Here is a 13,828-nt window from a genome sequence, read left to right on the forward strand (position 1 = left end):
CTCGATGGACACGAGTTTGAACAAGTTCCAGGAGATGGTGAAGGACAGGGAAGCCTGGCGTGCTGCAGTCCATGGGTCTGAAGAGTTGGACACGACTGAGCGACTGAATAACAACAACAAATACATACATATTCTTTTTCATATCCCTTTCCATTGTGGTTATTATCACAGGATACTGAATATAGTTCCTTGTGGTATACAGTGAGACCTTGTTGTTTTTCTGTTTTGTATATGGTGGTGTGTATCTGTTCATCTCTAACTCCTAATTCATCCTCCTCTCACCAGCACTTCTTTGGTAACCGTAAGTTTGTTTTGCAGCCTGTGGGTCTCCTTTGTTTCCAAAGTCAGCTCATTTGTGTCACATTTTAGATCCTTGGATAAGTGATCTCGCGGGGTGTTTGTCTGTCTCGCTGACATCCCTTTGTTTGACCATCTCTGGGTTCATCCAGGTCTCTGCTGAAGTCTTGCCCATTTTTATATTGGCTGTCTGGGTTTTCATTTTCTCATTTTTGATGCTTATCTAGAAACACTGATAATTGTTTATAAATGTGGGGCACAAGCTCTTTGTGTCGAGTATCTAGGCCTCTTGTGGACAAAGGTCCTTCATTTTAACAAGGTCAGGTTTGTGGCTGTTTTCTGCCAGGGTTGGTGTTCTTCCTGTCCTGAGTGAGAAGCTTTGCTTAGCTGGAGAAGGTGTTCTGTCTCATGAGCTGCCAGAAGCTTCTCTTCATCACTTACAGGACCGCAGTGGTGCCCGTGTGGTGTGAGGTAGGGGTTTTTCCCACTGCACACACGGACCACACCACATCGTTCTTTGAATCCAGTCTTCCCTGCCCTGAGTGTTACTGGGTTGTCAGTGAGGACCGTGGCCCCCTGGGCGTCTCTCTGTTCCAGGGTCCATGCCGCCTTCCTGCTGGCCTTCTCCTTGGAGCCGGAGTCCCCGTTGTCTCCTTCCCCAAGGTCATCAGACCGTCCTTGGACTCAGCATATACGTTTACATTTTAAAATAAGCTGCTTAATTTCCCTCGGATTTGAATAACGTAAAAGTGTTTGTTTTACTTTTTATTGGAGTACAGTTGAATTACAATATTGTGTTAGTTTCAGGGGTACAGCAAAGTGAATCGGTTACACATATATCCACTCTTTTTTTTAAAGATCATTTATTTAATTTTTTGGTTGTGCTGCGTCGTCTTTGCTGCACGTGGGCTTTCTCTAGTTGCAGAGAGCGGGGCTACTCTCTAGATGTGGAGTGTGGGCTTCTCATCACCATCGTGTCTCTTCTTGCCGAGCACAGGCTCTAGGGCACACGGGCTTCTCATCGCCGTTGTGTCTCTTCTTGCCGAGCACAGGCCCTAGGAGTGCGGGCTTCTCGTCGCCGTCGTGTCTCTTCTTGCTGAGCACAGGCCCTAGGAGTGCGGGCTTCTCATCGCCGTCGTGTCTCTTCTTGCTGAGCACAGGCCCTAGGAGTGCGGGCTTCTCATCGCCGTCGTGTCTCTTCTTGCCGAGCACTGGCCCTAGGAGTGCGGGCTTCTCATCGCCGTCGTGTCTCTTCTTGCCGAGCACAGGCTCTAGGGCACACGGGCTTAGTTATCCTAGGGCGTGTGGAATCTTCCCAGACCAGGGATTGAACCTGTGTCCTATTCGTTTGCAGACTTAATTCTTATCCAGTGTACCACCAGGGAAATCCTATATCCACTCTTTTTTAGATTATTTTCCCATATAGGTCATTACAGAGTAGAGTTCCTTGTGTTACACAGTAGATCCTTATTAGTTATCTGTTTTATATATAGTAATGTGTACGTGTCATTCCCAATCTCCCAGTTTATCCCTGCCCGCTCCCTCCGCGCCCCACCCCCCACCCCCGTCACACACACACACACACACACACATACTGGTAAGCTTGATTTTGCTTCTGTTTTGTAGATAAGTTCATCTATAACCATCTTTTAGATTTCACATACAGGTGATAACATATAATTGTCTTTCTCTTTCTTACTTACGTCACTCAGTATGACAATCTCTCTATCCATCCATGTTGTTGCAAATGGCATTATTTTGTTCTTTTTATGGCTGAGTAATATTCCACAGTATATATGTGCCACATCTTCATTATCCATTCCTCGTTTGTTTTTATAACTTTTCATTTTATATTGGAGTATGCATGTGTACGTGCTCAGTTACTAAGTCATGTCTGATGCTTTGCGACCCCATGGACTGCAGTCCACCAAGCTCGTCTGTCCATGGGATTTCCCAGGCAAGAATACCGGAGTGGGTTGCCATTTCCTTCTCCCTGGGATCTTCCCGACTGAGGGATTGAACCCAGATCTCTTACTTTGGCAGGTGGATTCCTTACCTCTGTGTCACCTGGGAACCCATGTTGGAGTATAGCCGATTATCGTTTTCAGTTCAGTTCAGTTCAGTTGCTCAGTTGTGTCTGACTCTTTGCAGCCCCATTTACTGCATCACGCCAGGCTTCCCTGTCCATCACCAACTCCTGGAGCTTGCTCAAACTCATGTCCATTGAGTTGGTGATGCCATCCAACCATCTCATCCTCTGTTTTCCCCTTCTCCTGCTGCCTTCAGTCTTTTCCAGCATCAGGGTCTTTTCTAAGGAGTCCGCTCTTCGCATCAGGTGGTCAAAGGATTGGAGGATCAGTGTCAGCATCAGTCCTTCCAGTGACTATTCAGGATTGATCTCCTTTAGGATTGACTGGTTGGATCTCCTTGCAGCCTAAGGGACTCGCAAGAGTCTTCTCCAACACCACAGTTCAGAAGCATCAATTCTTCAGTGCACAGCTTTGTTTATGGTCCAACTCTCACATCCATACATGACTACTGGAAAAACCATAGCTTTGACTAGACGGGTCTTTTTTGGCATTATAGTTTCAGGTGGACAGCAGAGGGACTCAGCTATACATATACATGTATCCATTCTCTCCCAGTGGAGAAGGAAATGGCATCCCACTCCAGTATCCTTGCCTAGAGAATTCTGTGGACAGAGGAGCCTGATGGGCTACAGTCCATGGGGTCACAAAGAGTTGGACACGACTGAGCGACTAACAGATTCTCTCCCAAAGTCCCCTCCCATCCAGGCTGCCATGTAATATTGAGCACATTTCTCTGTGCTGTTCAGTAGGACCTGTTGGTTATCCATTTTAAATTATAGCAGCATATACATGTTGATCCCAGACTCCCTAACTATCCCTTCTCTTCTGTCCTCCCCCCACTAGCAACCATAAGTTCATCCTGTGAATCCATGAACAAGTTCATTTGTATCATTTCTTTTTAGATTCCATATGTAAGGGATGTCATACAATATTTCTCCTTCTCTGTTTGACTGACTTCACTCAGTGTGACAGTCTGTAGGTCCATCCAAATTCCTGTAAATAGCATTATTTTGTTCTCTGTAGTGGCTGAGTAATATTCCATTTTAAGTATGTACCCCGTTTTCTTTATGCATTCACCTGTTGATGGACATTGATGTTGCCTTCATGTCCAGGCTATTGTGAATAGTCATGCTATGAGCATTGGGGTGCATGTATCTTTTCAAATTAAGAGTTTTCTCTGGATATGTGCCCAGAAATGGGATTATGGGATCATATGAGAGTTCTATATATAGTTTTTTAAGGAACCTCTACACTCTTCTCCACACTGGCTGTATCCACGGATACACATTCCCAAGATGAGTGTAGACAGTTTCCCACTTGTCCATGCCTTCTGCTGCATTTATTGTTTGTAGAGTTTTTGATGATGACCATTCTGAATGGTGTGAAATGATAGTTGATTGTAGTTTTGATCTTTATGTCTCTACTAATTAGTAATGTTGAGCATCTTTTCGTATACCTTTTAGCCATCTGTGTGTCTTCCACAGAGAAATGTCTATTTAGATCTTCCACCCATTTTTTGATTGGTTTGTTTGGTTTTTTTTGGTGCAAACTGCATAAGCTGTTTGTATATTTTGGAGAGTAATCCCTTGTCTATTACTTTCTTTGCAAATATTTTCTTTCATTCTGAAGGCTGTTTTTTCATTTTCCCTATAGTTTCCTTTGCTGTGAAAAGCTTGTAAGTTTAACTGGGTCCCATTTGTTTTTGTTTTTATTCTAGGAGGTGGATCAGAAAAGATCTTACTCTGAGGTTTATCAATGCCTCTTCTGCCTCTGTTTCCCATAAGGATTTCATAGCACTCAGCCTTACATTTTGGTCTTTATCCATTTTGAGTTTATTGCTTTGTACAGCGTTATAGACTGTTCTGCCCATTCTTTTGTGTTTACCTGTCCAGTTTTCCCTTCACCACTTTTTAGAGAGATTGTCTTTTCTCCATTGTGTATTTTTGCCTTTTTTGTCAGAGGTTAGGTGACCATAGGAGAAGGCAAAGGCACCCCACTTGAGTACTCTTGCCTGGAAAATCCCATGGACGGAGGAGCCTGGTAGGCTGCAGTCCATGGGGTCCCTAGGAGTCGGACACGACTGAGCGACTTCACTTTCACTTTTCACTTTCATGCACTGGAGAAGGAAATGGCAGCCCACTCCAGTGTTCTTGCCTGGAGAATCCCAGGGACGGGGGAGCCTGGTGGGCTGCCGACTATGGGGTCGCACAGAGTCGGACACGACTGAAGCGACGCAGCAGCAGCAGCAGGTGACCGTAGGTGCTGGGTTTTTCTCTGGACTTTCTGTGCTGCCCCATTAGTCTTTGTTTCTGTTTTTGTGTGAGTACCATACTGTTTTGATGACTGTAACTTTGTAGTGTAGTCTAACTCAGGGAGCCTGATTCCTCCAGCTCCGTTTTTCTTTCCCAAGATTGCTTTTGCAATTTGGGGTCTTTTGTGTTTCCATACAAATTGTAGAATTTTTTGTCCTGATTCTGTGAAAACTGCCATTGATAATTTGATAGGGCTTGCATTGAATTTGTAGACTGCTTTGAGGAATACAGTTGTGTTCACAATGTTCAGTCTTCCAGTCTAAGAACATGGGATATCTCTCCATCTGTTTTTGTCATCTTCTATTTTTTTCATCAGTATATTATAGTTTCCAGAGTATAGATCTTTTGCCTCCTTAGGTAGGTTTATTCCTCAGTATTGTATTCTTTTTAATGTGGTGGTAAATGGGATTGTTTCTTTGATTTCTTTTTCTAATCTTTCATTGTAGGTGTGTTGGAATGCAAGAGATTTCAGTGTATTAATTTTGTATCCTGCACCTTTACCAGATTCATGGATGACCTCCAGCAGTTTTCTGTAGCATCTTTAGGGTTTTCTACGTATAGTGTCATGTCCTCTGCAAACAAGGACAGTTTCACCTCTTCTCCAGTTTGATTCCATTTATTTCTTTTTCTTCTCTGTTTGCTGTGGTGAGGACTTCTAAGACGATGTTGAATATTAGTGGTGAGAGCGGGTACCCTTGTCTGTTCCTGATCTTAGAGGAAATCGTTCATCTTTTCACAGTCAGTGTGATGTTTGCAGTGAGTTTGTTGCGATGACCATTATCATCTTGAAGTAGGTTCCCTCTATAACCTGCAAACACTTTTAAAGGCTCTCTTAACAGCAGAACTAAGGCAGAATGAGGAAGGGCTACTCTGAGAATAAAGAAGAGCCTTTAAGCAGAGTGAGGGTGCTGCGTGGACGACTTGCTCCTTCCTGCTCAGTCCTTGGTGACAGACCACATCAGCGTGGCCGAGCGTCCTGAGCTCTGATGGGCCTGCGCTGCACCCAGTGTCTGCGTGACCGCAGCTCCTGTGGCTGCTGGGAGCTCGGCAGAGGGAGGAGACGCCCCAGTGCTCATGGCACGCGTCTCCCCAGGGCGGGCCCTGCCCTGCCCCTTGGGCCAGTGCGGCCCAGCCTGGGTGCCGGGAAGACGGGCCATCCGCCCTCCCAGGCTCCTCCAGGCTCTGCCACCTGCTGGCCCAGGGGTGTACCTGCAGCTGCCCCCCACTCTCCCCTGAGCCTCTTGCTGCCCTGCTGGCAGGTCAGACCTGCTGCTGCTTCGAGGGACCAGAGTGAGATACCCGACGGCCTCTGAGCCCAGGGTTCCGTGAGAGCAGGAAGGATGAGCCTGGCTGCCGCCCACTGGGGAGGTCCTGGCAACCGTCAGCGGCAGGGAAGGAGTGCGTGGTGGTTTGGAGCACATCGGTGCTGCCCCCACTCCTGAGATAGCAGGTCACTCGGGTGAGGAAAGCGTGCCTGACCCTGTGACCGCATCCTCTGTTTTGCCTCCTTCCAGGAAACTCAGGGTCATCAGGCGGTGCCTACCTGGGTGTGAGAGTGGAGGTTTACATTTTCATCATCTTCATCCTCAGCATCGTCCTCGTCGTGCTCATCATCGTCATTGCTGCTGTGTGTTATTTTGTTGTCTACCCTGGAAGAAGAGGTTGGTCCGAGTCGTGTTGACCTGGAGGAAGCTAGGTCAACAAGAGCATCAGGAGCTCAGAGAAGGGGTCTGGGGTCGGTGTTACCAAGCAGGAGCCTCTGGTATAAAATACAGATCAGTTCACATTCTAACGGGGCCTCACATGTGTGTGAGCTCAGAGCCACCTGCTGTGTGCCTCCCGACACGCAGGGCTTGAGGCCAGAATCCCAGGTCAGCTGCTGGACACAGGCTGTCCCGGGCGCCTTGGGCCTGGAAGCAGGGAGAAACTGGTGCTGCTCCAGCCAAGGCGCTCCTGGGGGAGGCAGCCCTGCGTGCTGGGGAGGCTTACCGAGTGAGTGCCCCTCCTGTGTTCCCAGCTGCACAGGTGTTCTGGTCAATTTTTTTTTTTTTTTTTTTGCTGTAACTGGAAATACACTTTCTTTATTGTAAATTTAAAGTACTTCCTCTCGCTCACAGATGTCAGTATAATAGTTTATATGATTTGTTTTTATTTCTCTCTCCTTTTTGATCTGCAGAAAGTCGGAATAAGCTAAGAGACTCTGTAAGTATTGCCCCGGGATTTGTCCAGGGGAGCCCCAGGAGACATCCCAGGGTGGGCGGGACAGCCCCAGGCCTTCCTACCTGCATCCACACCAGGCCTGTGTGGTGGAGTCTGGGCCCGGGGACATCTGTTCTGGATGACTTGAATTCTGCTGAAACAAAGGGGGCAGGGGGCGTCCTGTGGGTGCCTGGGGCTGCAGACAGATCCCGATAGAGGGGGACTTAAAATGTGCGGCACTTACTGTTCCCACAGTTCTGGAAGCCAGAAATCTGAAATCACGGGTTGGCGGGGTGGTCCCCGGGGTGCTCTGGGGGAGGGTCCTTCCTTGCTGCTCCTCGTGGGGGCTGGACGTGCCTGGCGCTCCTCGGTTGGTGGGTGATCGCTCTGCTTCCGGCCGTCTTCCCTCGGCCTCTCCCGCTGTGAGCCTGTGTCTCTGAGTCTCTCCTTGTGAGGACACTGGTCTCGGAATATAGGTCCCAGTCTTATGCAGTGGAACCTCGGCTTCACAGACGCTATTTCTACATAGGCCCTCTCACAAGTTCTAGGGGTGAGGATGTGAATATATCTTTGGGGACCACCATCCAGCCCCCCCACAGGTTGACCTGGGACCCCCAGAAGCTGGTGGCAGAGAGGAACCTGACCCCGGCAGTATTCCTTTCTAAAATTGCACACGCTCGGTTACCTGTCATTTATTCCCTAAAGTGGCTTGAGAAGGGCTTGGCCTGCAGGCTTCTGTCAACAGAAGGAATGTCTTTATCCTTTAGTCCCAAGGAATCAGCCAGTCCAGTGACCTTGAGAAGGGCCCACCAACCCCCAGTGAGGACATCAGCCTAGACTCGGTGGAGAGCTCAGCCCTGCTGGCCTCCAAGGGCCCTGGAGGTGCTGAGCTGCTGCAGGGGGCCAATGGAAGTCTAGCAGCGCCAGGGGAGCCAGGAGAGCAGACCCGAATGTTCGAGGACCCCAGGACCACCGGGCCAGGCAGAGCCAGCCACTCCATGGCTAGGAGTAGGTGCGCAGACTGTCCGGTGAGTGTGAAGCAGGGCCCCGCCATGCGGCAGAGCGCTCGCTGAGGCAGGCCTGCGTGGGGGGCTCCTGCCGAGTTCGCGCCTCAGTCTCCTGGGCTGCTGTAACCACCCCACACCCGGGCAGGGAGTGGGTGTTCAAACACGGATGGTAGTGTCTCGTGGTCCTGCATGGGAATACCAGACCGCCTGACCTGCCTCCTGAGAAACCTGTATGCAGGGCAAGAAGCAACAGTTAGAACTGGACAAGGAGCAACGAACTGTTTCAAAATTGGGAAAGAGGTATGTGAAGGCTCTGTAGTCTCTCCCTGCTTATTTAACTTCTGTGCAGAGTTTAACATCATGCAAAATGCTGGACCAGATGAATCACAAGCTGAAATCAAGAGTTCAGGGACAAATATCAACAACCTTAGATATGCAGATGATCCCACTCTAATGGTAGACAGTGAAGAGGAACTAAAAAGCCTCTTGATGGCGGTGATAGAGGAGAGTGAAAAACTTGGCTTAAAACTCAACATTCAGAAAACTAAGATCATGGCATCTGGTCTCATTTCGTGGCAAATAGAAGGGGAGACAATGGAAACAGTGACAGACTTTATTTGCCTGGGCTCCAGTATCACTGTGGACAGTGGCAGCAGCCACGAAATTAAAAGACTCTTGCTCCTTGGAAGAAAGCAAACCCAGACAGCATGCTAAAAAGCAGACACATCACTTTGCCAACAAAGGTCAGTCTAGTAAAAGCTATGAATTTTCCAGTAGTTATGTACAGATATGAGAGTTGGACCATAAAAAGAAAATAGAGCTGGGAAGAATTCATGCTTTTGAACTGTGGTGCTGGAGAATACTCTTTAGCGTCCCTTGAACAGCAAGGAGATCCAATCGGTCCATCTTAAAGGAAATCAACCTTGAATATTCATTGCAAGGAGTGATGCTGAAGCTGAAACTCTAATACTTTGGCCACCTGATGTGAAGAACTGACTCATTGGAAAAGACCCTGATGCTGGGAAAGATTGAAGGCAGGAGAAGAAGGGGATGACAGAGGATGAGATGGCTGATTGGATCACCGACATGATGGACATGAGTTTGAGCAAGCTCTGGGAGTTGGTGAGGGACAGGGAAGCCTGGCATGCTGCAGTCCATGGCCTCAGGTCAAATAACAGGGAGGGAACACAGCCCTGCCCATCAACAGAAAATTGGGAAGCCTGGCATGCTGCAGTCCATGGCCTCAGGTCAAATAACAGGGAGGGAACACAGCCCTGCCCATCAACAGAAAATTGGATTAATGATTTACTGAGCATGGCCCCGCCCATCAGAACAAGACCCTGTTTCCCCCTCAGTCAGTCTCTCCCATCAGGAAGTTTCCATAAGCCTCTTATCCTTCTCCATCAGAGGGCAGACAGACTGAAAACCACAAGCACAGAAAACTAACCAATCTGATCGTATGGACCACAGCCTTGTCTAACTCAATGAAACTAGGAGCCATGCCGTGTATGGCCACCCAAGACGCATGGGTCATGGTGGAGAGTTCTGACAAAACATGGTCCACTGGAGCAGGGAATGGCAAACCACTTCAGTATTCTTTCCTTGAGAGCCCCATGAACAGTATGAAAAGGCAAAAAGATAGGACACTGAAAGATGAACTCCCCCAGGTTGGTAGGTGCCCAATATGCTACTGGAAATCAGTGGAGAAATAACTCCAGAAAGAGTGAAGAGATGGAGCCAAAGCAAAAACAACACCCAGTTGTGGATGTGCCTGGTGATGGAAGTAAAGTCCGATGCTGTAAAGAGCCATATCGCACAGGAACCTGGGATATTAGGTCCATGAATCAAGGCAAATTGGAAGTGGTCCAACAGGAGATGGCAAGAGTGAACATTGACATTTTAGCAATCAGCGAACTAAAATGGACTGGAATGGGTGAATTTAATTCAGATGACCATTATATTTACTACTGTGGGCAAGAATCCCTTAGAAGAAATGGAGTAGCCCTCATAGTCAACAAAAGAGTCTGAAATGCAGTACTTGGGTACAGTCTCAAAAACAACAGAATGATCTCTTCGTTTCCAAGGCAAATGTTCAATATCACAGTAGTCCAAGTCTCTGCTGCAACCAGAAACGCTGAAGAAGCTGAAGTTGGACGGTTCTGTGAAGACATACAAGACCTTGTAGAACTAACATCCAAAAAGATGTCCTTTTCATTTTAGGGGACTGGAATGCAAAAGTAGGAAGTCAAGAAACACCTGGAGTAACAGGCAAATTTGACCTTGAAATACAGAATGAAGCAGGGCAAAGGCTAATAGAGTTTTGCCAAGAGAATGCACTGGTCATAGCAAACACCCTCTTCCAACAACACAGGAGAGGACTGGAGTGGAGTCCGTGAGTCGGGCACCCTTACGCATCGTCTCAGGGAGCCAGCCTGAGGCCTTCTCCGATTCTCCAAGGGGCCTGAAACAAATAAAATGCTGAAGTTGGGACCCCCAGCTGGTGTCCGTTGGGGACACTGGGAGGGTCAGGGTGGGCAGAATGCCAGGGCCTAAGGTCTTTCCGTTTGAGAAAGGAGAAGCTTAGGGAGCTTTCTTGTGGTCTGAAGATCCGCCTTTTCACATTCACCAGTGACATTGGAGCAACACTGATTTGTCAAATAGAACTTCTGTGGGGTTCATCAGGAAAAGGTAGAATGTTGGTTTTATTTTATTATACATTTGTGGGGGGTTTTTTAAGTTTTTTTTTTTGTTTTTTTTTTTAGTGTGGACCGTTTTCTAAAGTCTTTTGAATTTCTTACAATATTACTTCTGTTTTATGTTTTGATTTTTTGGCCACATGGTATGTGGGATCTTAGTTCCCCATCAGATGTCGAACCTACACCCCCTGCATTAAGAAGTCCCAACTATTGGACCACCTGGGAAGTCCCTACATTCTTGCTTTTAAGCAAAAACATGAGTCATGATAGGAATTCTTATCTAACTGTAGATTATCAGGTCCCTGTTGACCGGGTTGCTGTGTGTTCACTGGCACAGGAATCCACAAGAGTCGAGATTTACCGAGCACATACTTCCTGCCGGGTGCTTTTTATAATCTTATCCTAACAGCCCTGGGAGACTATGCCATCACACAGATTTAAAACATGACCACCCAAAGCTCAGAGAAGCTACAAAACTTGCCTGAGCTCTCACGACCTGACCTGGCCCAGCATGCACAGCAGGAGGCTTCCCCATCCCAAGCCCCTCAACACGTCTCTGGGTGGCAGGACAGGGCAGATGCCCACGTGTGCTGCATCCGCAAGGCTTCTGACTTGCCTGCGTTTCCTTGGCTCCTTCTAAGCTCACTTGCTCCAGTAATGAATGAGCAACGGACATGTAAGGAGACACGGCAGGTTGTAGCTAGACGGCTTCCTGGCCTCTTGGCTTGGTCCCTTCTTCAGGATCATCTGAGCTGGCACAAGGCCTCCCAGGTCATGGGCTGTGGTGTGCAGCCCAGCGCCGAGCCCTTGGGGCAGGTGGAAACGCCTCTAGGAGTACTCTCCCAGGGCAGAGTCACTGGGTACTCTTGTCTTCCAAGAATGTAAATAAACTCTTCCTTTTTTTTTTTTTTTTTTTTTACAGCCATCAATAAGAACTTGTGCAATTTGTCTTTAGTTTGCAGAAGTTAACTGGAAGATATTTATGGGCTTTACTGGATTTGAAGAAAATGACAACATCTGGAAAGGCTCCTCAGGAGCAGGGATGAGCTGGCTAGGGAGGGTCATTTGTATGTTTTGTGGGTTTTTTTTTTTTTTTTTTTTTTTTTTTGCTACATGGCATAGCATGTGGGAGGGAGGGTCAAAAGGGAGGGGAAGTGTGTGTTTCTACCACTGTTTCAGTTTCTTGTACAAAAGAAACTAAGAATGTTAGTAATTATACACTTGGGTTTTGTGTTTTTTGTTGTTTTTTTTTTTAAGAGAATGACGTGCAATAGAGACCAGACTGTGGGTTGTCAAGGGATAAGGGGAATGGGGAGCGATGAAGTGGGAGGGGGAGGGATGAAGTGGGAGGTTGGTGTTAGCAGATGGAAGCTTTTTAATATAGATTATCCACAGTGTCCTACTGTATAGAACAGAGAACTATATTTCCTATCATACTATATTTAATATGACAAGTCATAAGTGGAAAGAATATTAAGAATGTATATAACTGTCATTCTTTACAACATTGTTAATCAGCAATTGTACAACAATGTTAATCAACAGTTCAGTGGCTCAGTCGTGTCCGACTCTTTGCGACCCCATGGACTGCTGCACGCCAGGCTTCCCTGTCCATCACCAACTCCAGGAGTTTACTCAAACTCCTGTCCATCAAGTCGGTGATGCCATCCAACCATCTCATCCTCTGTAGTCCCCTTCTCCCTCCTTCAATCTTTCCCAGCATCTGGGACTTTTCCAATGAGTCAGTTCTTCGCATCAGGTGGCCAAAGTACTGGAGTTTCAGCTTCAACATCAGTCCCTTCAATGAACATTCAGGACTGGTTTCCTTAACCTGAATAAAAATTGAGTAAAAAAAAAAATAAAAGATTCCCAGCATGCCCGGGGACAGCGGCGTCTGCGCGCGGGTGGTTGCCTAGCGACCGGGCGGATCCCGGAAGGCCGGCGGCTTGGGGGCGGGATTTCCGGGGCGGTGGTTGCATCAGATTCTGGGAAGCCGCGGCGGCCTCCGCGAGTGCGGGATTCGGGTGATGGCAGGGTCTACCACGGAGCACGGTGAGCGCGCGCGAGGGGCGGGCGGGGCAGCCTGGGCCGCGGGGCCACGCGGGAGCCGGGGGCGCTGGGTCTCTGAGGGGCGGGCCCCAGGGCGCGCAGAGGGCGGGCCGGGACCCCCGGGTTTTCCCCGGCGGGTGCGCTCTTCCAGCCCCGTCCGGGCCCTGCCGGGGCCGCCACTCCCCAGGTCCTCCCAGACCTCGAGGCCTCCGGGTCCCCCTGCGCCCCGACCTCGGGGGCTGGTTCTGCGTTCCCCTGCCAGCCGCTGGGCCGGACCTCACCGCCTCTTGCCCCCTGGGATTTGGGGGGGCAGGCACAGCCAGGGTCATTTGGGGCCGCCCAGCCCCACGTTGACACTTAGGAACGTGGGGCCGAGGGAGCCGGACGCGGACGCACGGGAAGGGGTTGGGGTTTCACGAAGGCTGTCATCTGCGGCTGCAGTGGCCACGGGGACCTGCCCGGTCGCGGCGTTACTGCCCACCCTTAATCGCCGCCCCCGGGGTTCCGTGAGCGTCTCAGGCTCTGTCCCCACGGATCACTCGTGTCACCAGCCGGCAGACAAGCCGCCACCAGGCAGCCTCTGGGGCATGCTGGTTCCCTGTTCACCCTCCCTCCTGCAAGATCGCGGGGTGCCAGGCAGAGCGGGTGTAGTCCCCGGATTCTGGAGTCCGGGGCAAGCTTTCCTTGGGAAGCACTCTCAGGGTGTCGTTTTTATTCTCTGGTTGCCCTGCTTAGACTGGACACACTTCCCTGGCCTCTGGGGTCCCCCTTGTTCCTGGGGTTCCTGGCTGGGAGCTCTAAGCAGCTGGACCCAGTGACGTGGGAGGCCCCTGATGACAGGGTTGCTGGGGTACCCACCATCCAGGCACCCCGCATTCCATCGGACAGGTGTGCCTGGACTCCAGCATTGGCCCCACCCACCCAGATCCTCGGCCTCCGAAGTCCCCCCGGACTCCTGAAAAATAGCAGCTTGGTTGATAGCCCAGTCTCTGGGGCCGGCAGGGCTGGGGTTCCACCTCTGCCCCTTCCCCACGTGGGGCAGATTTAAAAAGTCGCACCTAGGAGGATGCAGTGAGCCTTAATAGGGGTTGGTAGAGGTTAAGAACACTTGGCTGAAATGGGTGCTGTGTCCGGGTTGAAAGCCCAAGATTGTTTCTTTTCTTCCTCCGTCTTTCTCT

At 49.3% G+C, this 13,828-nt stretch overlaps 2 protein-coding genes across 2 annotated transcripts in view; both read left to right on the forward strand.

The window, feature by feature from the left end:
* The window catches only part of LOC102404009 (tumor necrosis factor receptor superfamily member 26), a 29,326-nt gene extending 17,490 nt beyond the window's left edge, over positions 1–11,836 (forward strand). Inside the window, exons 6-9 of the mRNA XM_025286891.3 lie at positions 6,214–6,360; positions 6,876–6,901; positions 7,666–7,926; positions 11,524–11,836. Coding sequence (XP_025142676.3) covers positions 6,214–6,360; positions 6,876–6,901; positions 7,666–7,926; positions 11,524–11,556 — 467 coding nt within the window. The 3' untranslated portion in view covers positions 11,557–11,836. The remainder of the gene's footprint in view (positions 1–6,213; positions 6,361–6,875; positions 6,902–7,665; positions 7,927–11,523) is intronic.
* Positions 11,837–12,502: 666 nt separating this feature from the next.
* CARS1 (cysteinyl-tRNA synthetase 1) overlaps positions 12,503–13,828 on the forward strand; it is a 51,795-nt gene continuing 50,469 nt past the window's right edge. Inside the window, exon 1 of the mRNA XM_006041271.4 lies at positions 12,503–12,653. Coding sequence (XP_006041333.2) covers positions 12,629–12,653 — 25 coding nt within the window. The 5' untranslated portion in view covers positions 12,503–12,628. The remainder of the gene's footprint in view (positions 12,654–13,828) is intronic.

Source organism: Bubalus bubalis, chromosome 5 (assembly GCF_019923935.1).
Source record: "Bubalus bubalis isolate 160015118507 breed Murrah chromosome 5, NDDB_SH_1, whole genome shotgun sequence".
NCBI classification, from domain to species: Eukaryota; Metazoa; Chordata; class Mammalia; order Artiodactyla; family Bovidae; genus Bubalus; species Bubalus bubalis.